The 24,398-nt window shown below is 38.7% G+C and overlaps 1 protein-coding gene across 3 annotated transcripts in view; it reads left to right on the top strand.

Moving 5' to 3' along the window:
* CTNNA3 (catenin alpha 3) overlaps nucleotides 1–24,398 on the top strand; it is a 2,053,326-nt gene that overhangs the window by 1,022,729 nt on the left and 1,006,199 nt on the right. For all 3 annotated transcript variants that reach the window (XM_069101886.1, XM_069101885.1, XM_069101888.1), the window contains exons 8-9: nucleotides 8,933–9,013; nucleotides 23,209–23,361. In XM_069101886.1, the coding sequence (XP_068957987.1) occupies nucleotides 8,933–9,013; nucleotides 23,209–23,361 (234 nt within the window). The remainder of the gene's footprint in view (nucleotides 1–8,932; nucleotides 9,014–23,208; nucleotides 23,362–24,398) is intronic.

Genomic DNA, 24,398 nt, shown 5'->3' with positions numbered 1-24,398 from the left:
GAGGGACTGGGAGGTAAATGTCTCTGGCAAGGGCTTGCTCTGCCTATGGCCATGCATAAGCCATTTAAATTCTCAGGGCCTCAGTTTCCTCATCTAAAATGGGAGAAGGTTGCCCTGGATGCCTTCTATCATTCCTTCTAGTTCTAGATATAAGCCTGAGATCTTAGGACCCTAAATCTAATCCCTCATTTTGAAAGCATCCCTTAATAGCAGGTCCCTCATCCTGCCTCAGTCTTCTCTAGCTAAACACTCCAATTCTTTCATCTCCTCCTACTGAATGACTTGTAGTCCCTTGTCATCCTGGTTCTCCTCTGAGTGCTCTAGTTCTTTTATCAGTCAATCAACAAGCATTTATTTCATACCTTTGTTGTTGTTGCTGTTCAGTTGTTTTCAGTTGAGGAAATCTGACTCTTCACAGCCCCATCTGGGGTTTTCTTGGCCAAAATACTGGAGCATTTTGCCATTTCCTTTTCCAGATGATTTTACAGATGTGGAAACTGAGGCAAGATTATGCGATTTGCCAGGGTCACATAGCAAACAAGTGTTTGAAGCCGTATTTGAACTCAAGAACATGAGTTTTCCTACCTCCTGGCCTGGCATTCCAATCACTGAACTACCCAGCTGCTTCTAGCCAAGGAGAGTTAACCCAAGCTTTTGTTGTTCAGTCATGTCTGACTCTCTGTGACCCCACTTGTGGTTTTCTCAGCAGAGATAGAGGAGGGGTTTGCCATTTCCTTCTCCAGCTCTTTTTACAGATGGGAAAACTGAGGTAACAGGGTGAAGGGGCTTATCTAAGGTCACACAACTAGTAAGTGTCTGAGGCCAGATGTGAACTCAGGAAGATGAGTCTTTCTGACTCCAGCCCTGGCACTCTGTCCACTGTACCACCTAGCTGCCCTATTAAATACCTACTGTATGCCAAATGTGGTGTTAGGCATGGGAGATAAAAGTACAGTGAATTTAATAGGTCATATTAAAAAAAAACATATGTTTTAACATCACACTGTTTAGCTTGAGGATGAGCAAGACACAGAGGTCAAAGGGTACTTACTAAGGATACAAGGTGGCAACCACAGAATCCCACAAAAAGTACTTAAAACTGAACCGCAGTTCCCAGAGCTGACCACAGGACTCTTGCTTGCGCCTCTTCCTAAAACATTACAGTGGAATCTCTCTGTTCCTGGAAACTGTGCCCTCCTCTGAAGGATTTGCACTTTAAGGCCTCTCCTCAAATGGAGGCCCCAGAGCAAAACAGTTCCTTCAAGGCACAATTTGACCAGGGTAGTATGTATAGGTATGTGTGCTAAATCCTGAGAACAGTCATTTTATAAATCCTTTCACTGTGTGTGTGTGCATGTGTGTGTATGTGTGTGTGTGTGTGAACAGGATTTTAATGACACCATATTCACATGTTTTGCTGACAAGGTACATACACTGGACTTGGAACTGAAGGATTTATTTTTCATGTTTGTGTATCTGTATGTTCCTCATTCCCAAAAACAACAAGGAAAAGCGAAAGCCACAACATTTGCTGGAATCTTTGGCTTTGCCGTGTACTAAGCACCAAGTACAAAAAACCCAGGCTGTTTCTGTGGAGAAGAAATAAACCCAAGGACATTGTGTTCTCTCTTTATGATGATGAAATGTAGATTTCCCACTAAAAGGCAAATGTGTCATTCTCAGAGGTTGGATAGGAGGCTACTTTCAAAAAATAAAGAAATAATTCCAGCTGAAATCTAGCTTCAGTATAAGACACTTCCTAATTTCTGTAGCATTTTTCAAATTTGATCATCAGTCGATTACATTTTCCTGGGTGTTAAGTTCTTGCCCTTTGCTATTAAGGCCTTCAGTGGCCACCCCGACGTCATCAAAATCATCTTCCTCATCTGAAACATCTCTTTCCTTTGTCTCGCTTCCAGTCAAATAGGGCTTCACACCCATCAACACATTTTCAGCACCAGAAACAGTAACATTTGGTTTTTCTTATGCTGTTTTGGTTCTTTCACAGAATGAGGCCTTTTCTTTGAATCATCAGCATAATAATAGCTGGTATTTGTGGTATGAGCTATTATTTATAACTAAATTATTATAATATAAAATGTATTATTTATACTAATGGCTCTCATTATCTTTAGGCCTGTAATCATCTTCACCCCTCCTCACCGCCACCCATGAGACTTCCCAAGCTTTTTACAAAGCTCAAATGTCAAATGCTACACGAGACCTTTCCCAACCTCCCCCTTCCCGAAAATCCCAGTTCGGTGCAACTTGCACTCCTGAAATGAGTTTGAATTTACTCACCTATGCACATGTATGTTCTCTTCAGTGAAGCTTGGGATCACTGAGACAGGGAGAATATAGTGCCTAAAATATAGTAGGGGTTTAATAAATATTTGTTGATTAATTATTTTTTTCAATGCCCAGTGTGGTACCCTGAACAAAATAGGAACATTATAAATGTATCTTGGGTCGAATCAGACTGAACTGAATTAAATCATAAATGATTTTTCTCACTAAAATCATGGATAGATTTAGAGCAAGAAGGAACTTTAAAAAATCACATAGTCCAAAGTTTTCATTAAACAAATGAAGAAATTGGGGTCAATTGAAGTAATGTGCTCAAATTCACATAGATAATTAGTGGCAAAATCACAGTTTGACCCTCAGGTTTATGACTCCAAGTTCAGTACCATGTAATTGTTGTGATCATCTCCATTGTGTAGATAAGGAAACTGAGGCTGCACAAACTTAATTAAATGGTAAAATCACTTAACTAGTCAGGGCCAGAAGAGGGACTTGAACCAGGCTCCTTGCCGCTGTCTCATCCTGACTCAGCCACAAATTTGTCACTGACAGTTCAGTCCTATCGTTCTACATACATGGAAACTGAGACTTGGATGGCAAGTGGCTTTTCCAAAATCAGGCTCTCAGACTGAGTTTTGTCAGAACTGGATATACACCCCAATGCCTAGTGTAAAATTCTGAACATAGTTTGTTGTTCAATCATTTCAGTTGTGTCTGAGTCTTCATGACCCTATTTGGGGTTTTCTTGTCAAAGACGCTGGATTGGTTTGGCATTTCCTTCTCCATCTCATTTTACAGATGAGGAAACTGAGGTGAACAGGATTAAATGATTTGCCTAGGGTCACATAGTTTGTAAGTTTCTGAGATTTGAACTCAGGAATATGAGTCTCCCTGACTCTAGGCCTGACTTTCTATCCCTTGTGCCACCTAGCTGACCCTGAACATAATGGGAACATAGTAAATTTGTTGAGTTTAAATGAATTTTTGTTTTACACAGTTTTTGTTAGAACTTTTCTCTGAAGGTATTTTGGATAGAGTTCTGGACTTAGATTCAGGACCTGAGTTCAAATTCTGCCTCTGATATTTTCTAGCTGTATGACTCTGGGTAAGTTGGTTAATTTTTTGAATCTCAGTTTCCTCATTTGTAAAATCATGGCCTTATATTCAACATCCTTCAAGATTCTTTCTAGCTCTAAATATACGAGCCTATAATCCTCTTTGATCACAAAATTGAATACTTGGATTTATAGAATCATAGAATTTATTAGAAAAAGGCATCTGATAGACTTCCTTTCTCAAACTTCATTACTTTATGAAATATTTGTAAATGTTTTGATGTGTGGTCGAGTGGACAGACTGCTGGACCTGGAGGAAGGAAGATTTGAGCTGAAATATTCCTGCAGACATTAATAGCTACATGACCTTTACTTAGTAAGCCACTTACCATCTTTCTGCCTCAGTTTCCTCTCATGTAAAATGGAAATAACAGTAGTTCTCCCCTCTCATGGATTTTCTGAGGATCAAATGAGATAAGATACAAAACAATTTGTAAATTAAGAAGTGCTTTATAAATGAAAGCTAGCTATTAAATGTTGAAAGATTTTATGTAAATAACTATTCCTCCTGTCATTCCATTTCATTTGATTGTAATCCCCCTAAGGGCAAGGATTCTTTCATTTTTCTTTGTATTCCTAGCACCCAGCACAATGTTGAGACTGAAATGAGGTTGAACTGAATTGGATTAGAGGCTGAGAAATCATGACCTGAATGGGACCTTGGACAGTACCCATTTTACAGATGAGCAGAGGGCCTGGTATATGGTAGTCTATAATCAATGTGGCTGTATTGATGGATTGTTGAGGGAATTGAGACCAGAGGCTGTTAAGTGACTTACTTACCCATGATCTCACATGAATAATAAGTGTTGGAGAACAGATCTGGGCCTTGGTCCTCTGACTTGGGATCCAGGGTTTTTCCAGCATATGGTGTTTAGTTTTATATTATGCAAAATGAATGGGAGGGGAGAACCTGGCAACCGAATTCTGAACAAGCTGGGTAGGGAATAAAACAAAAGATAGCAGTCTAAATACTGAATGAGAAGAGGAGGAATGTAGGAAGGAAGAAATAAATGTGTCCTGTGAAGAGCCAGTGTTTAAAGGGAAGATGTTCCCAACCCTGTAAAGAACCTAGGCCCGGGCTGGGAAATCATCATCAGTCCTTATTAAAGCTTTTTCTGTTGCCGCCTTGTGTGCCCACTGCCGCGTCTAATAACACTGCTGCCTTTTAGCAGTATTGATGAATCACAATGCAGAAGATATCAAGTGTGCTAAAAACAGGAGTGTTTGAAGGATTGGCATACATTTCTTCTGTGCAATGACTTCATGTGCTTGTGCCCCTGAGGGCTGCTTGCGTTCCTTTTCAGACTGGTTTGGGAAGAGGGTCTAGGACTAGAGAGAAGGGCGGAGGTAGTGTGGTATAATGTACAGGGCAGTGGTCTCAGAGTCAGAAGTCTTGGATTGGATCTTGCCTTAATGCTTATTACCTGGGTAGCCTTGGGAAAGTCACTTTACTTCTATGGACCTCAGTTTCTTTAATTGATAAACAAGGTTATTGGATTCAATGACCCCTAAGGTCCCTCTCAGCACTAAACAGATAATGCTAAAGAATATTAATTTCGTTTCTGAAGGAACAGCATTAGTCTGGCATCAGCAACTAGCAACATGCATCAGAGACTTCCACTGAGATGTTTCTGACAGCTGATGACCCCTCTCACCTACACTCTGCACACATGTCCCTTCCATACAAAGGGTTTTGTTCTCAGTCTAAGGGTGGCATTGTTAATTGCAGACCTTTTTTTACAGATGAGGAGACTGAGATTCAGTGAGGTATGTGTCTTACTCAAGATTACACAAGCAGTAGCCATTAAAGGTGGAATTTTAACATAGAGCTCTGTTGGCCCCAGATCAGCAGCCTTTTCCCTCTGTCACATCATCTTTTCTATGAAGAATGTGGTCTTTCAGTGACAGGACATGCGATTTAATAGACTCTTATGCATAGGACCTTGAAGCAGAGAAGACATTGGATTTTGAGGCAGAAGACCTCAGTCTGAACCTGACCTCTTTTATTGACTCCCTGAATAGACTCAATTTCCTCAGCTATAAATGATGGGGGCTATGCAAAATTACCTCTAAAACACATTCCCTTTTAAATAAACTATCCTATGAGATTCATCTTAGAAAGACTTTTGCTTTGGGGTCCCTTGTGGTCCTGATTTAATTGCTGTTTAGTCATTTCAGTCATATCAAAAGTTTTCTTACTGCATTTTGGCAGAGATGCAAGAGGGTTTTGCCATTTTACTCTCCAGCTCATTTTACATATGAGGAAACTGAGGCAAACAGGGATCAATGACTTGCCAGGGTCACACAGCTAGCAAGTATCTCAGGCCAGATTTGAACCTGGGTATTCCTGATTTCAGGCCTGACTCTCTATCCACTGTGACATCTAGTTTACTACAATCTTACAATACAATAAACACTTATTAAGTGCCTACTGTCTTTCAGGTATTGTGCTAAGTTTATGGGGAGTGGCAAAGCCCACATAGAAGAAGTTGGAGAAAGCAGGGAGGGCAGGAGATAGCCAACACAGGGTCATGATGATAGTGGAGTTGATTCCAAAGACTATAATCTGGTGGGAAATGAAGAGTCGGAGGGACTTCTGAGCCATCTATAAAAAGGGATCTGGGGAGTAGGTGTCTTGGTCCTCCCTTGAGAACCCCATTTAGAGGAACAGAGGCCAATGAGAATGCTGATGAGGCATGAGTGCCAGTCTTTCTGATAAGTTTCTTGGAGAGGAGCTTTTTGCGGGGGTGGCGAGGGCGGAATTTTGATGATGGAATCCAAAGAATGGAGCTGGTGGGGAATGAAAAGGAGTATTTCCTTTGCCCTCTGTCTCTGATTCCTTCTTCAATTGTACCTTTAATCCCAGCTTCAAGACCTAACGCACTCTGAATGGCTTTGTGCTTGAGGCATCACGATATGCTCTAGGGCATGTATAGGAAGGATGCTTTTTTCCCTCCCTCCATAGGATTCCAAGCTAGAGAGACCCATAAATGTCATCTCTGCCACCTCCCTCACATTATAGATGATAAAACTGAGGCCTAGGGAGATGAATTCAGTTGCAAAATGGAGTCATTTATTCCAAGGAGATACATGAAGAGAGAACAACTTGGAGTTAAAGAATCTGGGTTCCAATCCTAGCTTTGGCCCTTATGACCTGTGTGACTTTAGACACTCACTCATTCTGATTCTCTTTGCACTCATCTGTAAATGAGAAGGTTAGACAAGGTCACCTCTGAGGACCCTTAAATTCTGTGCTTTTGAACCTCTGCTCCTAGTAAGAGGTTGGAATTGAGCTTAGATTTTTCTACTCTAACTCAATGGTGTTATGGATAGACTATTAGCTTTGCCATCACAGAAACTAGATTCGTATCCTAGCTGCACTCTGCCTGTGTGAACTTAAGCAAATCTCTTCACGTCTCTAGCCTCAGTTTTCAAATGTATAAAATAAGCGAATTATATTACATGGTCTCTAAGAAGCCTTTCAGAAAAAAAATCACTTCTTGGAGCCTGGAATAATGCTCTCTGTTCCGTGGGAAAAAAAGTAGATGCTGTCTCAATGGCCAGTTCCTAGTCACTGGCTCCTTAAATTTCTCTTTCTTACTTTCAAGGTCTCCTCCCAAGGACCATTCTCAGCCTATTAATTTAAAGAGAAGCCATTTTAAGAAAGTGAATCACATAATGGTCATTTCCATCTCTTTCATGCTAAATATCACCAGAAAAAAAGTCTCAGTTTCAACTCAGTATTTGCCCAGAAAACTTAAACACACATACCCACCCACCCACCCACACACACACACACACACACACACACACACACACACACACACGACACTACAGATCAAGGTTATTTTCCCTTCACGGGCTTCAGGATTTAAGTTAAAAATAAAATGAGAAAACAAAAAGCAAACTAATAAATTCTTCTGATTGGAAAGATTTCAGAAGTCAATTAGTGTTTGGTTGTTGTCCTTTGTTGGCAAAGAAGACCAAAATGATATCACTATGTTAGGTAGACTGTGTCTGATGGTGGCTGATCAGACCAATATGAACTCAGAAGGCCCTACCACAGACTGGGCACAAATACAGTTATCTCTTCACATCAAGACTTTCCCCATTGGAGTTTCAATATATCATGGGTTAGAGTAAGAAATTGAGGGGACTCGGGGAGAGTTTTGCAGAAGCTGCAGAAGACACATGAAGGCCAGTAGATAGCACCAAAGAAGTCTAGAAACTCAGAAATGCATAGAGAATATGTATAGTATTGTATATTTTGATATATTTTACCTTTAGTGCCATAATAATTCAGACTTCTCTGGCATGAAGGGAGGGCCAAAACATTTTATGCAGATTTTCCAGATTGTGGGGGGTGCCATGCCCCTAATCCCCATGATGTAGAAGGGAAAACTATAGTCTACATGAACCACTAGAACAATGCCCCCCACCGCCGCCATTAGAATGGGTAGGACCTATTTTCATTTGTTTTTTCCTATTTCCATTTGTTTTTTCCTATTTCATGAACTCCTAGAATGTTACCTAGCACCTTTTAGACTCTTATTGAATGATTATTGGCTTCATTTGGATCTAGAATGGAAAGATACTTCCAAAGCCATGTCATGAAATTCCTTCTTTTTTATTTTTTCAGATATGGCATTGAGCCATATTTCGGGTATGTCATAGAGCAAGGGATTTTTGTCCAGTGTCCCATAGTTAGCAAATGGTAAAACTAGAATTCAAACTCAGTCCTTAAAAATCCATGTTGAAGGGCAACTAGGTGGCACAATGGACAAAGCACCAGCCCTGGAGTCAGGAGGACCCAAGTTCAAATCTAGCCTCACACACTTGACTCTAGCTGTTTAACCCTGGGCAAGTCACTTAACCCCAATTGCCTTGTTTTAAAAAAAAATCCATATTGAAGTCCATTGCCACAGAAACAGAAGGGAAACATGGCCTTTGGGTAGTCTAGTGAAGCCCTCAGACTGTTTTATGTCGTCCCTGGAAACAATTTGTTCTTAGAATCTTTTCAGCCACATCCATGGTCAAGGTTCACACTTCATATTTTACTTGGTGTTCGACAAAGCTCCAATATGTCTCGGCATCCATTGCACAACAAATTAAAATCCCTCCTTTCAGAAACTCCCACAGAAGGTGACAAATTGGGCCTCTGGTGCTTTTAAGCTAATTGCTCGGCTTAGCGGGTAACAAACAAGCTGGCACACTGGGAGCCGTGGAGTAGCATTCTATATAGAGCCTGTTTGCTGAACGGACCCTGGCACTGTTGCATCCACGCCGTGGCCCCTCAAAGAACAAACCAATGTGCCCATCAATCCTGATTCCACCTCTCTTAAACAAGATGTTCATATATCTTATGCAACATGTTCGTAGGTTGAAATGCCAAGCTATTAATTACGACCGATGGGGGTTGGGCAGGGTTGGGGGAAAGAAAATTGCTAACAACAAGGTAGTAATTAGATTCGGTTTCTGATGACAGTTTTTCATCTTCTGTTTTCTTACAGGCTGGGAAGAAGGAAAGGAGTAATGCCCTAAATATTGCAATAGATAACATGTGCAAAAAGACCAGAGATCTGCGTAGACAGGTGAGAGAAGAAAAAGGGGGAGGAGATGAGATGAGAGGGACAATGGGAAAGTGGATAACATACGTGCAGATGAAACATTTCTCTCTTGCTTTTGATCCACCTCGTCTAAGTAAAAGAAAACAAAGGATTACAAATTTATAGTTGGAAGAGAATTTAGAGGGCATAACCCCCTCCTTTTACGGTTGAGGAAACTGAGGCCTATGGAGGGTAATTGACTGGCCCAGCATCCCAGAGCTAATAAGTATATGAGTCAGGATTTGAATTCAGCTTTTCTTGGCTGCTACACATCATGCCATGTTGCCTTATGGGACTTAGTTATCTCAAAAAATCAAGTCATTTATTTTATTTATCATGCCACTAGTCATAATAGCATAATGACATCAAAATACATAATCTAATAATTAGAATAGTAAGGGATCTCTATAGTCATCCTAGCCAACACACACATAAAAGGAATCATCTTTGCAACATACAAGACAAGTAGATATCCAGTCTCTGCCAGAGCATCTCCAGTGAAGAAGAACCCCAACCCAGAGTTGCCTATTCCAGTTTCAGACATCTGGAATTGTTAAGAAGTTGACTGCTCCACCCCCACTACCACCCCCTGCTTCCAGCTTCAAGCCTATATTTGCCTTTTGAATCACAAGTTTAAAGGACCAGAGATATAGCGCTGCTGGCAGGGACCTCCTAGGTTATCTGGCTGTACACTTTCCTTTAACAGAGAAGAAAACTGAGGCTCAGAAAGATTAAATGATTTGATCAGCATTACATAGATGCTCATTCAAGCCCAGAACTCTGCCCTTTATGCCATGCAGCCTTTTGAACTTGCAACCGTCTCTCCTGGACTTGCCTTCTGGGACCAAGTGGGAGAACAAGACTGACCTCTCTTCCATATGAAGGAACTTTCCTACCGGAAAACAGCTCTTCTGTTTCCTGAGAGTCCTCCCTTGTCCAGGATGGACATCCTGAATGCCTTTAAGTAACTCTCGTATGGCATGTACTCAAGGCCCTTCGCTATCCTTATGGCCATCTTCTGGACATGCTCCAAATAATCAATGCCTTTCTTAAATTGTTCCTATTATTCACATGTTGTATGACTAGGGCTGAAGACAAAGGGCTTGTCATTTCCTTAATTCATAAATCATGTTTTCTTCATGTAGCCCAAGTTCATATCAGCTTTTTGCTGTCACATCACATTGCTGATTCATATTGAGTTTTCAGTACAGTAAAAATCCTCAAACTTTAAATACAAAAACAAAAGAAGAAAACAAAACAACCCAAGCTGCTTCCTAAAATGTCCCTTCCATCCTGTACTTGGGAAATTGATTTTTGAACTCACATGCAAGTCTCTCCATTGATCCCTGTTGAATTTCATCTCATTAGACCCTACCCTATATTCTAACCTATCAAGAGTCCTTTGGAAGCCAGATCTGTCATCCAATGTATTAGTTTTATGTAATTTTCAAATATGATGAGTATAATATCTGTGCCTTTGTCCAAGTCATTGATAAAAATGTTAGTATAGGGCCAGGAACAGATCCTTGTGATTCACAACTGGTATCTCTTTCATGTTGACATTGATTTATTAACAACTCTACTGTGAGGCCAGACATTCACCCAGGACTGACACCATCTACCTGTATTATTGTCTAGTTCAAAACTCTCCATATATACCAGGAGTGGGGAGCTTGTGTCCTTGAGGCCATGTGTGGTCCTCTAAGTCAAGTGGCCTCGAGGTCCTAGGCTACCCACCCGTGGCATATACCAACAATAAAACTCTGAATTATCAAAGTCTTTCTGCTAACCCAAGTAATCCATATCCAGAGTGTTGTTCTAATCTTCCAATTTAGTAACCTTGTCAAAAAAAAGGAAATGTGTTTCATTTGGCATGGCTATTCTTGATGAGGTCATGCTTCCTCCTTGTAACTAATGCATGCCTTTAATGGCAATAATTAATAATAATAATAAGCATTTACGTATCACTTTAAGGTTTGCAAAGCAGTTTGCAGATGTCTCATTTAATCCTCACAGTGTCACAAGGTAGATATTATATTTATTGCCATTATATAGATTAGCTTACTGGGGAGGACAAGTTGAGATTTGCTGAGGAAAATATAGTTAGTATCTGAGCAAAGATTTTCATTTCCATCTTCCTAACTTAATCTAGCACTTCACATAGAATTATTCCTAGAAATATTTCTCAAGATGTCCATCAACCACTTCAGTCCTTTGAATAAAAAAAAATAAGTGGCTTTTCTTATGATACTGACAGAGAAGAAAGAGATCAGAAATAGATGGGAAACTTGCGAGAACAAAGGCAGTAAAACGAAAATTTCCACCTGTAAGCCTATGGTGTCAGAGAGGGAGGCATGTTTATTATTCTCTCCTCAGAAGAAATGAACTCTAAATAAATTTTATGGAACAACTTACAAAGAAAAGTTAAAGATAAGAGTGACATCTTCTTCCATATGGGAAAGGAGTGAGTTGGCAAAAATGATTCTGATAAACAATTAGGAGAAAAAAACCAAGTCTCAACATTTTACTTTCTATACCTTTACTCATACTACCAGGCTCTCCTGGGTTTATTCTGGTTACAATCCTTACCTCATCTCATGTTTTCTTTTATCCAGTAAGAATTTTTTAAATTAGGGTATGAGCGAACAGTTGGTTCAAAATGAATCAAAATCATCTCAGTGGTCTCCCCCAAACTGCTGTTTTCTAGGCTGCATTGAGATTCATGAGGTCCAGAATGAGAGCCTATATATATTATACTTCTCAGACTATACCTGAAGCCTTGGGTTTCATTATGGTTGTTCATTTTAGGAAGGGATTGAGCATGGTTGTGCTGGAGCCAGCAATCAAGAGCTGATAGTTAAATATTTATTGTGACCATTTACACTTCAGAAATTCCCGGTCACTATAAATCAGACTTTGATTGATCGTCTTGTTTTGTCTTTATTGTCTAGGCTTAGGATAGTGCCAGGAATGCAGATTTAACTTAAAAAGATGTGTGTGTTTGTTCTGGAGAGTTAGGTTGTAATGCATATCCCAGCATTGCAGTATTCCTCTATAGACACTGAACTCAACATTAGCACAGTAGGAGATTCGGGGAGTAAAATCATCATGGCACTGGAGATCTGCTGACTGTAGGATGACAATCACAACCACAATCACCTAACATTTGCATAGATCTTTAAGGTTTACAAAGCCCAAGGTGTAGCCATTACCTCATGTAAGCCTTCCAGCACCTCTGGAATTGACAAGTCAGAGACAGAACCTTTAGAGCAGGGCAATCAGGATTGTAGGTCGCTTGAGAATCTTTGAGGGACCTGGTATATTTAACATGATGATGAAAAGATTTGGTTTAGTGGGTGCCATTTCTGCCTTCAAAGATTTGAATGACTTATGTGGAAAGAAGATTAGATTTTTTTCTGCTTGGCCCTAGGGAGCTAAGAAGGGATCAATGGAAGAATCTCTTTGTTAAGAGAGACAGAAATCAACTTGATATGGCAGTGGGGAAACTTCCCCCAACCGGACTAATCCAAACCAAGCCCCAGATGACTTTATAACAAGTATATCTGTTCACAGGTGGAACAGGCTAATTTAGTTAGAAGGCAGATCATTTTCTCTTACTGGAGGTTTTCAAGCAAAGATTGAGGGACTATTTCTTGGGAATGTTCTAAAAGATATTCTATTTAGTATGCAGGTTTGACCAAATGGCCATTGAGATTCCTTCTAAACTCTAAAATGTTGTAATTTTTGACATATGATTCAACCAGCCTCAGTTTACCAATATAACTTTCTTAGTAGATATGTAAGTATTAGTGCAAGCAACCTCCATTCCTTTCGGTGGCCTCCTTAAGCCCTGATCTGGTGATACCATCTCAGGGGAGTCTCCCTCTGATTTCTCAAAAAACTACCTGGGCCCTTTGCTGCCTCCATATGCCTCTCAGAGCCCCATCCTTTCCAAGATATTGACTATAAAAAATGTTACTTAGGACAACAATATGAGTCATCTCAACCTCTATAACTCTTGGCTAAGTATATCCATTTGTTTCTCAGAATCATCTTCCAAATCCTTATTCATTACCCATCGGAAGAAAACACTACCCCTTCTCTCCATGATATTTGTATCTGTGCTGTTACATAAGAAGCACTAATGCCATTTCTTTGGGTGAGAGAAGAAGAAATTCCTACTCCCTCGCTGACTTCCTAAGCTTGCTGGAAGAAAGGGCTTGGTATATCTTGAAGTAATATAGACATTTCCATTATTATATCCCCTGCTCTTTCAAGTTTCCTTCCTCTGCCTCATCTGAGTCTTTCTTCATTAACCTTATCACAGGAGCGTTCATTTATTTGATTACAAAGACTAAAATAGATGATGAATTTCTTGAAGGGAATTTCTGAGAACAATTCTATTGAGAAAAAAAAATGGAAAACAAAGTCATAGAGCCTAAAGCTTTGGGTTGAAATTCATACCTGCTATTACTATGTATGTGAAATTTGTCAAATAGTTTCTCTATGTGTAAAAGAGGGTTTTATAGGGGTAGCTAGGTGGTACAGTGAATAAAGCACCCCCTCCCTGGAATCAGGAGGACCTGAGTTCAAATCTAGCCTCCGCCACTTAATACAAAAACTACCCCTGAGACCTTGGAAAAGTCACTTAACCCCAACTGCCCTACAAAAAGCAAAAAAGAAAAAAGAGACACAGAGAGAGGGTTTTATGCTAGGTATTATCTATGTTCATTCACTTTGAGTTCTAAAGCCAAAGATCCTTTGTTACCCTTTGAGGGCTGTACTATGTGTCAACATTACATTTCCTAGGTGATTGTCCTTAGGTATTAGGGGAAAGAGCTTGGTTTTTGGAGTCAGACTCATTCAAACTCTCAAAGAAGCAATCATTTTAAAATACACTTTTATCAATCTTTTATTTAAAATCACTCCCATTTCTAATTGCATCCCCCTTCAACCAAGAGAGTCATTCTTTGTAATAAAGAATAAGCCAAAATAGTTCAGCAAAATTAACCAACCCATATAAGAAGTCAGACATTATATGCATTAATAGCAATCCATTGTCTTTTACTTCTGCAAATAAAGGAATGAAGTCCTCCCTCATATGTTTTCTTTGGGGCCAAGCTTGGTAATTATCATTTCAGTTTTAATTGTTTTGTTTCTTATGTTCTATGTGGTATTATTGTATATATTGTTTTCTTGATTCTGCTTACTTCTTTTTCCATAGTTCATACTAATCTTCCCATCATTCTTGATCTGCAATATGTTCATTATTTCATCTCATTTTGTTAATGATTAATAGGGTTGTTTTTTTTTAGCCATTCCTTATTTTATTGGTTATCTATTTTGATTCCCAGCTCTTTGCTTTGAAAAAAGAAAAATGTTTACATAATATTTTTTGGTCCTTAAGGGGGTTCCTTTTTTTGTCATTTATCTCATTTGGATATAGCATACCTACCAGTGAGACCTCTGTGTCAGAGTAAGGACGCTTTGTTACTTTCTTAGTGTAATGATTCAAGCAATTCCCAGTTCTACCAACAATGCATTGGTGTGCCCACCGTTCCTCAACTCTTGCTATGTAGGTTATTCCTGTCTTTCATCATCTGAGCCAGTTGGCTAGTCATAAGTGGAAGCATAGAATTATTTTGATTCTTCTATTGCATATGTTTTAGAACATTATTCATGTTGTATGATTGCTTCTTTTGTGTATTGTTTGATGACATCTTCTTACTACATCTTTTGGGAAATGAATTAATGAAAAAAATATTTATTAAGTGCTTGCCAAGTGCTAAGATCTGTGCTAAGCACTGGAGATACTAAAAGAAAGACAGGACAGCCCCTATGCTCTAGGAGGCAACATAGAGGAGAGTTTAGCGACAGGCCACACTGAGAGGCCTAGAGTTCTTTAAGGGAAGCAGTAAATTAGATGGCAAACATCTTATTCAATGTCATTCTCATTGGTGAAACACTATCTGTTTCTAATATTTAACAATTTGAAGGGATGATGGACTTTACTGGTGAGAAGACATTGATTTAGTAAGCTTATTTCTCAAACATCTGCTATGTACCTAGTATTGTGCTAGGAATTTGTGGTATAAATACAAAAATGAAATAATCCTTGGCCTCCGTGAGCTTACATTTTATAGAAGAAAACAGCACACACACACACACACACACACACACACATGCGGAAAAACTTATATGTCCATATGTATCTATATGTGTTTATAGCATACACAATCAATATGCAAAATAAATACAATATCATTTTGGAAACTAGGTTGAGTATATAAGGAAAGATTTCATGGAAAAAGTAGTGGTTGGCCCAAGTCTCAAAAGGAACAGGGGATTCTAAGAGCCACATAGGAGGAAGGAGAAAGCTTCTGGAAGTGATTTAGTCATTTCAGTGGCAAATAGAGGGGAGTTGTTTCATAGGTGACAATGAGAAGGTCAGCCTTACCTGGAGATCATGGGAAAAGAAGTGATGAATGAGATGTGTGCAAATGTACATAGAGTCAGATTATGAAGGTCTATGAATACTGATCAGAGGGGACTCTATTTAAGATTTGAGGTGCTATGCAGCCATGGATGGTTATGAAGGATGGGAATGAAGTGGTCAGAATAGTACTTAGGGAAAGTTGTTTTGGTAGTTGAGTACAGAATGAATAAAAGAGGTGAAATGAAAGTATTGAAGCAATTTAGCAGTGGATTGTTTGTAGTATTCCAGAGTATAGGAGCCTGAAGCATAGTGTGGAACATGGAAATAGTGACAATAGATTGAGAAAGGTATTTGTGAACCTAGAGATTTTATGGTTTGTCATCTAATTGGATATATGGGCTAAGGGAGAGTGAGATCAATGTGTGAATCCTATTTCTTTTTTTGTTGCTTTGGTTTTTCTTTTTGGAGGGGGGAGGGCAGGACAATTGGGATGAAGTGACTTGCCCAAGGTCACACAGCTAGTAAGAGTTAAGTGTCTGAGGCCAAATTTGAACTCAGGTCCTCCTGACTCCAGGGATGGTGCTCTATTCACTATGTAAGCCACCCCTGTGAATCCTATTTCTGGGATAATCTATTTACCTTTTTCAGCCTCAGTTTCCACAAAGGCTACAATAGGAGTCTCCATGAAGAATTCTTGTGATGACTGTACATCTCACTCCTAGATTACCACCAGAATATAAGCTTTTCTACCATTGTCTTGGACACTTTAACTTCCTTGCCTCAACTCTCTGCTCATTTGTTTCTTCTGTGCCCCTCCTCTAGCCTGCTACAGGATGAGATTCTTTTGAGATTCAAAGGGAAATTTTACAAAGAAAGACTTCATTTCATTTGGAATGTATCTATATCTATTTATATGTACTCACATACACAAACATATTTACATATATGTGTGCATATACTATATATACATATTTACATACACCTGTTATAAAGCTATTTATGCATGTTTTCCTATATATGCACTTGCAATGTATGTAGATTTATGCATATATGTACTGTATAGAGATACATGTATCTCTCTATACACATTTGGGTAAATACACATTCACATAAATGAATACATATACATACATGTTGTTTATACATTTATGCTCAACTACCTTGTAATATGGAAAAATAATTTCACTAAAAACAATCAAAAGGTTTTCTTAGAACAATTCAAGAACTCGACAGTCTGAAATACACCGTTAGAAATTCAAAGTACAAATGTGGGTAAAGATAAATGGCAAATACAATAGGAGTTTGGGTAGAAGCCAAGGTAACTGATGGAACTGCTCAGCATCCCTCCTTCCTTGTAAGGGTTAGGTACTTAGTTTTCATACTTACCATCATATATTTGTCAGAGGCAGGATGGGACAGAAGGAAGGACACTGGGAGTTGAGTCAGATTTTGTTGTTTTTGTTCAGTCATCTCACTTGTGTCCGACTCTTTGTGACCCCGCTTGGGGTGTTCTTAGCAAAGATACTGGATTGGTTTGCCACTGTTTTATCAAATTCATTTTACAGATTAGGAAACTAAGGCATACAGGGTAAAGTGACTTGCTCAGGGACACACAGCCAGTAAGTGTCTGAGGTCAGATTTGAACTCAGGAAGATTATCTTCTTGACCCCAGGCCTGGTACTCTATCCACTCTGAACCCAGGAGTCAGATTCAAATTTCACCTCAGATATTTCATAGCTTTATGAATGAGTATGAGTTCTAAAGTTAAAAGACCTGGATTTGAATCTCTCCTCTGATGGAACCTTGGATAATTAACTTGTCCTTCTTCCACCTTTGTAGCCTCAATGTGCTGGTGTTATTCTAGATGATTCCCTTCTACAATTATTTCTATGATTCTATGACCCTGGGGAAGAAATGTCACTTCTCAATCTTAGATTCCTTGTCTGTAAAATGGAGAAAATGGTATTCACATTAAAATGTGAACGGAATGGAAAGATCACTGAACTTTTAAGTCAAAAGAAACTGAATTTCAATTACTGTCTTCCACACTTATAGAATGTATTGACATATACATGTGATTTAGTCTCTTTGAGCCTCATTTTCCTCATCTATGCAATGAGGTTATTGGTAATTGTACTATTGGTATTATATTCTGAGAAGAGGTCCATAAGTTTCAACAGATTGTTGAAAGAGACCATGACAGAAAGAGAAAAAAATAAAAGGAAGAACCCCCTGCTCTACAGAGAAGTGGCAAAGATAAATGCCAGCCTGGACATGCTGGTTTGCCTTGTTGGTGCCATGGAACCCATAGATTATCACTTCTGGAATCTGACCCTTCGCTACAGATTATACAGCCCACAAATTGAATGAAATATGTCACTGGATCAGGGAAATAAGATAAGATTGATTGGGATGAGTTGAGTATCATTTAGAGAAATTCTTTTTGATTTGGAGATGAGTGGGTGGTGGTGATAGCACATTCCAAATCCATAATGTCAGAACAGATAGCAGAGTGTATATGGTAAGTCAGATTCAGCATCCATGATGCTGGCTTTGGGAATTATGTTGGCAAGCTCAGCCGCTTTCCAAACAGAATTAGGAGTGTGTTGTAACAGATCATTCCATGAGTTTATTCTGCTTAAGGCATTCTAATTCTCTTTCTAATCCTTTGCCATATTTCTATTGTCTACTAAGCACCACCCCTGGCATGGGAATGGATTCTATACTTGCTTGACAATATACTATTGTCAAGATTTTGAGTAAAAAGCTTCTTTGGGAATTAATGGTGGATTATCTGTATGTCAGGATTTACTGTTTAGATACCCAGCATTGTGATTTTAACTCTAAAGACTTTCCCAGAAGGGTTAAGTGAAAGTCAGGGAAGAAGTGGTTAGGGAATGAAAGAGGGATGGAAAAGTCAAGCAGGGAAGAGACTGTAGAAAAAAAAAAGATAGGAAGAGGTGATGGCCAGTATATTAACAAGGCAGGATGACCAAGGCTTTGGCCCAGGACTCCAGAAAGTGCTGACAACATTTAGATTTCTAAAGTTCTATAAGAATAACTGAGCTCAGAAACTAATGAACAAAAGTTATTTGTTAAAATTAGAAAATATCTACTAGACTACATTTCTTTTGAGACTGCCCCAGATAAGCCTGCCCAGGCCCTGAGTCCCTACCCCACGCCCCATTGTGGTGCCCTACCAAGTACTAGACTTCAGGTATCCTAAAGCTTTTCTTTGTGTCTCTTCTTTCTTCTCATTTTATTGATGTCTTTTGTTTTTTATCACATACATTTCAAGACATGCCCTTTCCTTAATACCCAGTGACCCTTCTCTTACAATGAAGTTTAAAAAGGAAAATTTTAAAAGAAAAATAAAATCAATGTAACCATCGGAACACTGATTGTATCTGACAGCATATATAATACTGTGTACCCATAAATCCCCATGTCTCCGGTGAAAGAAGGAAACATATATTTCTTCAAAATCCAACTCAGATACTACTATATCTGGCAAGTATTCCCTGCTGCACTGTCATTAAGCAATCTTTCCTCTAAGATGTTATGCAGATATTAATTTTATATTTGACTAATTCCTATTGTAGCTCTCTGAGACTCTCTCTAATGACCATACCGGGATTCAAGTTTCTTGGCAGCAATGATTGTATCTTAGATAAACTTCTATCCTCCACTCTGCACATTTCCCTGCACACAGCAGACATGCAAAATAAATGTTTGTCTTCATAAAATTAAAGCGGTACAGAAGAAAAGAGCCCTGGTTTTCCAGTCAGGTGATCTGGGTACAAATCCTGACACTGCCGCTCCCTGTGGGATATCTGACACTTGACTTCTCTGACCATCAATTTACCCATACATAAAATAGAACTAATTAACTAGAAAGAAAAGCACTTTCTAAATGTTAAAGTACTATATAAATCTCCTCCTCTCCCTCTCCTTACTCCTCTTCCTTTTTCTACTTCCCTTTTTCCTTTTCTAATTTCTATTCTCTTCCTTCTTCCTCTTTTCATCTTTATTCTCTGTTTATTCATCCTTGGTACGTTAGTGTATAAATTATATATATATATATATATATACGTATATATATAAATATTATAACTCTAAACTTCTTACTGCCAAAAACACTAATCTTCATTACTAATTTTCCCTTGATGAAGTCATATTTTTGCAGATAGTGAAGCTCTGTAATCCCTATACAACCAAAAACCATTGTGGTTGGTCTTATTGCTGATGGATGCCAGTCGGGCATAGATGGGCTGGGATGTGAGAGGATGAAGAAGGGATATTATTTAGAAAATGTATGACTAGAAAAAAATATTGTGTGGTCACCTGAGGAGAGACAGAGAGAGTATCTGCATAGTCTAAGTGCCCATGTTGTTCATTCAGTCATGTCCAACTCTTCATGACCCCACAGACCATGGTCCATGGCATTTTCTTGAGAAAGCACAGTAGTTTGTACTTTCTTTCTCCAATGGATTAAGGAAAACAGAAATGAAGTGATTTACCCAGGGTCACATAGCTACTAACTGTCTGATACAGGATTTAATCTTAGGTTTTCCTGACTTTAGGTGCAGTGCTCTGTCCTCCAAGGCATGTAGCTACCCCCTAGCTGCCCATGTTAAGTAGGAATTGAACATTAAGAAGCTTTGGGAAAGCTTCCATGCATTGAGTAGATTCACAAGTATTGGGGGATTAATGGGGAGACACGCTGGGAATGAGAAGGGATGGAGGATTTTTGATCTCTACATTTTGAGGGAGAAACCAGATCAATAAAGTATGCATCTGTTGAACAGTTATCGGTTTGTAACTAAATTGAAGTCAGAGGCCGTCTCATTTTTGTCTTTGTAACAGAAAAGATAATACTTATTTATATAGCACCGAAATGTACCAGTCACAGAGCTAATTGTTTGAAAAATATTATCTCATTTGATCCTCATGATACTTCTGTGAAAGAGAGAATGTTATTTTCCTTATTTTACATATGAGTAAACTAAGTCAAACAAAAGTTAAGACACTTGCCCAAGGTCTCATAGCCAATAAGTGTCTGAAGTTAAATTTGAATTCAGGTCTTCCAGATTCCAGGCCCATTGCTCTACCCACTGCACCACCAGCTACCTCCTTACTTAGCATAGTCCTTGGTACAAAGTAGATGCTGAGGTGATTTTTAGATTAAACTCTAGTCTCAGTTTCTTTATTTTTGTCAAATGAGAAAATTGGAATAGATGGTCTCTGGGATCCTTTGCAATTCTAGACCTCTGATCTTATGAAATGTTACTTGGAAAGTCCGATAGGCAAAGAATTCCTTTGTCCCCAGCCCTGTGGACACTTAACTAGCTTTTATGTTCTCAGGGCTAGATTTAGTTTGCCTTGTTTTAAACATTATTACATATATGTGCAGACACATGTATATAATGTATATGCATAAATAAAATATAGAAGCACGTTTTTATATATTTATTCATACTATATATAAATATTATATACATGGATATAAAGAAATATAGCCACATACACATATATACAAACATTTACATATATACATATACACACACATATATGTTGTTCTGGAAGATGACTGTTTTGTAAGTAAAAATGGTTAAATTCAATGAGGAGGCTGGTCCCCAATGCTTTTGGGAATTTTTGTTGTCAATGCTGCTAACAAAGAAACTCTGATACTATCTTGTTTGATTCTCTTACCGAGCTCAACATTATATGAATCAAATGTATTCATTTTTACATGGGTGGGTTTAGAACTCGGCAAATATCTGTGGAGCTGGGTAATTGCCTGACTGTCACTTATGAGCTTACATGAAATCTAATTTAAAAGAACTAATTTGTAGCAGAATGTTCGACTTGTTTAATAATTTAAGCTGGGAGTGCAAGAACAATTAATGTAAATGGATAAAATTGGACATCAGGCTCATTTATTATTCTCCTTGCTCTATTAATCTGTTATCAACTGGCATAATCGGTGATCTCAGTTGGTTTAATTACCATGAAGTCTACAATTTAGCTAATCAAAATTTATTGTCAGCTCCTCCAACAAGGTAGAAAACATTTTGTAATTTTGCAATTATGAAAATACATGATGTAGATTCATGTGTACATAAGTGGGTAAACATTTTAATGCTGGAGGTTTTTTGGAAAATAGGGATGCTCTAACTTACAATCTGACCTCTGAGTTAAACATAACATGGAAGAAAATATGGGTTTTTGAAGAACAATCATATAGTTGTGAATTTACAGTTGAATTTACAGTCTTCTTCAGGGAACACTTCACATCTTCGCAGGATAGTTTTACATGCTGCAGCTGTCCTTATTCTCATGTCATGGAGACTACTTGGTCTAGGGAGACAATGGGGTATAGTAAAAAGAGTCAGAAACCCTGGGCTCCAGTCCCAGCACAAAAGATCCACCTAGATGACCCTGGATGGTTCATTTCACTTTTCTGACATTCAGTTTTCTCTTCTGTAAATGGGGATAATGAAACTTGTTATATCTATTATTTATTGTCTGTTATCTTTCTTGGACAATAATCTATTGTGAGGGAAAATGCCCTTTCCCTTAATAGTATTTCACCTTCCTCACTTTGCTCTCACTTGGCCATCCCATCAGCCCTCATGCTTTCAATTCTCATCTTTTATGATGATTCATAGATATCTTTTTCTATACTTAACCTCTCTTGCTCCCATCTCAAACTGAATGTTCTTTCGACATCTTAAACTCAATCCAGTATCTTTTCACCCCAAAGCCCTGTCCTCTTTTGAGTTTTCCTATCACTATCAAAGATACCACCATGCTCAGAGTCACTTAGCTGCCATCTTGATAACTCACTCTACCCCCTGCTAGCCAGACTGTGGCTGAGGCCAGCTGCAACATCTCTTGAACAAGTCTTCTCTCCTCTGACATTGCCACTACCCTGGGGTAGGCTGTAATCATCTCACATCTGGGCCATTATAACAGCCTGTCGGTTTTTCTCCCTGCCTTGTCTTTTACCCACTCTAGTTTATTCTCTATTCAACTGTCATATTGTTCTCTCTCTGTCTCTCTCTCTCTCTCTGTCTCTCTTTGTCTCTCTGTCTCTCTCTGTCTCTCTCTGTCTCTCTCTGTCTCTCTCTCTGTCTCTCTCTCTCTCTCTGTCTCTCTCTCTGTCTCTCTCTCTCTGTCTCTCTCTCTCTCTCTCTCTCTCTCTCTCTCTCTCTCTCTCTCTCTCTCTCTCTCTCTGTCTCTCTCTCTCTCTCTCTCTCTCTCTCTCTCTCTCTCTCTCTCTCTCTCTCTCGCTCTCTCTCTCTCTCTCTCTCTCTCTCTCTCTCTCTCTCTGTCTCTCTCTCTCTCTCTCTCTCCTCCTCCTCTCCTTCTCTCTTTCTTTCTCTTCACACCCAGACATATATATTAAACATATGTAATAATACACATATACACACACAATTATTACAAGCTATTTACTTGATTTTTTTGTTGAAGAATGTCCTTTGTCACTTGAGGAGATCAGGAGATCCTAAATGTAGAATGTAACAATCTGAATTTTGAATAATAGGAATATTAAAGGAGAGAATGCATTTCAAGGAGGAGAGTCAATGCAAAAGCCCAAAGATAGGAGCTGTTCAAGGTCATTTCTAGTTCTGCATCCCATGATTCCTTTAATGTGACATTATAACTTGCTCAGTTTACAGAATACAAACTAAAGCCTAACCAAAAGGGTGGTGTCTTATTTTTTCCTTTGCTACAGCTCCGCAAGGCCATTATTGACCACGTGTCAGACTCTTTCTTGGACACAACAGTCCCACTTTTGGTTCTCATTGAAGCAGCCAAGAATGGGAGGGAAAAGGAAATGAAAGAATATGCTGCTATATTTCGTGAGCACACCAACCGTCTTGTGGAGGTAAGTTTCTGAACTCTGCTTTGGGATAGGAGCTGGGATGTGGGCAACTGTTTTGTTTAATTGCAAGGTCTCCTCGAAGTGCCACTGACAAATAAAATCCTAACAAATGAAGGCCTCTTATTAGATAGCTTAAAAAGTTTTGAATATTCTTCAGTAATTACTCTGATTTCCTTAGAGAGCTTCTAATCCAACTCTCTTGTTTTCAAGATAAAGAAATTGAATTTAACCAATGTGCACAAGGTCACACAAATACTTAGTATAAGAAATAAGACTAACACTTAGGATTATAGACTCCTTTTCCTTTGGTTTCCCCTAGAAAATATATGTACAATATATAAATTTATAATGTGTGTGTGTGTGTGTGTGTGTGTGTGTGTGTGTGTGTGTGTGTGTAGGATAAGAGGATAGAATTCTGAATGCTTCATATTTAAAATCTCCCATGGAATGGAAAATCATTTGCAATTAAAAAAAATGAAGTGGTTAAAGTATTTTGTGGAAAGCAGAAGTAATTTTTACTTCTTATAAAAGAAATTTCCTTTCCTTTAAGGCAAGGTCCATAACTTCCCTAGGTCATTTTACTTTTTTGGAGGTGTAGGATGATCAAATGGAAAGAAATGTGGACTTGGAGCCAGAACACTTGTGCTCAGTCCTGTCTTTGCCATCTCCTAACTTTGTGACCTTGAACAAGTCATTTCCTTTCTCTGGGGCTTGGTCCCCTCAGCTAAAAAAAGGAGGTATTAGAATAGATAATTTGCTAACAAACATTTCTAGTCATGAGATCACTTTATAATATAAAAATGTTTCATGGTCTACATTTCAGAAACACAGAACTTAGTTAGGATATCTCCCAGAACATTACCTCTAGAACAACCTCGATTTTAAGACTTCCCAAAAAGGGGAGCTCACTATATCCAGAGACAGTTCTTTCCATTTCTCAGTAAGTCTAATGGTTAGGAAGGCTTTTTTATTCGAAATCGGTCTAAATTTGTCTCTACAACTTGGGTAGTTATATTAATAACATCTATTGTTACAAAAAT

This window comes from Petaurus breviceps, unplaced genomic scaffold (assembly GCF_028583685.1).
Source record: "Petaurus breviceps papuanus isolate PSGF00001 unplaced genomic scaffold, PetGlider_PUasm1.0 490, whole genome shotgun sequence".
NCBI classification, from domain to species: Eukaryota; Metazoa; Chordata; class Mammalia; order Diprotodontia; family Petauridae; genus Petaurus; species Petaurus breviceps.
Note: the sequence above shows the minus strand (reverse complement) of the source record. Positions and strands in the feature narration are given on the sequence as shown.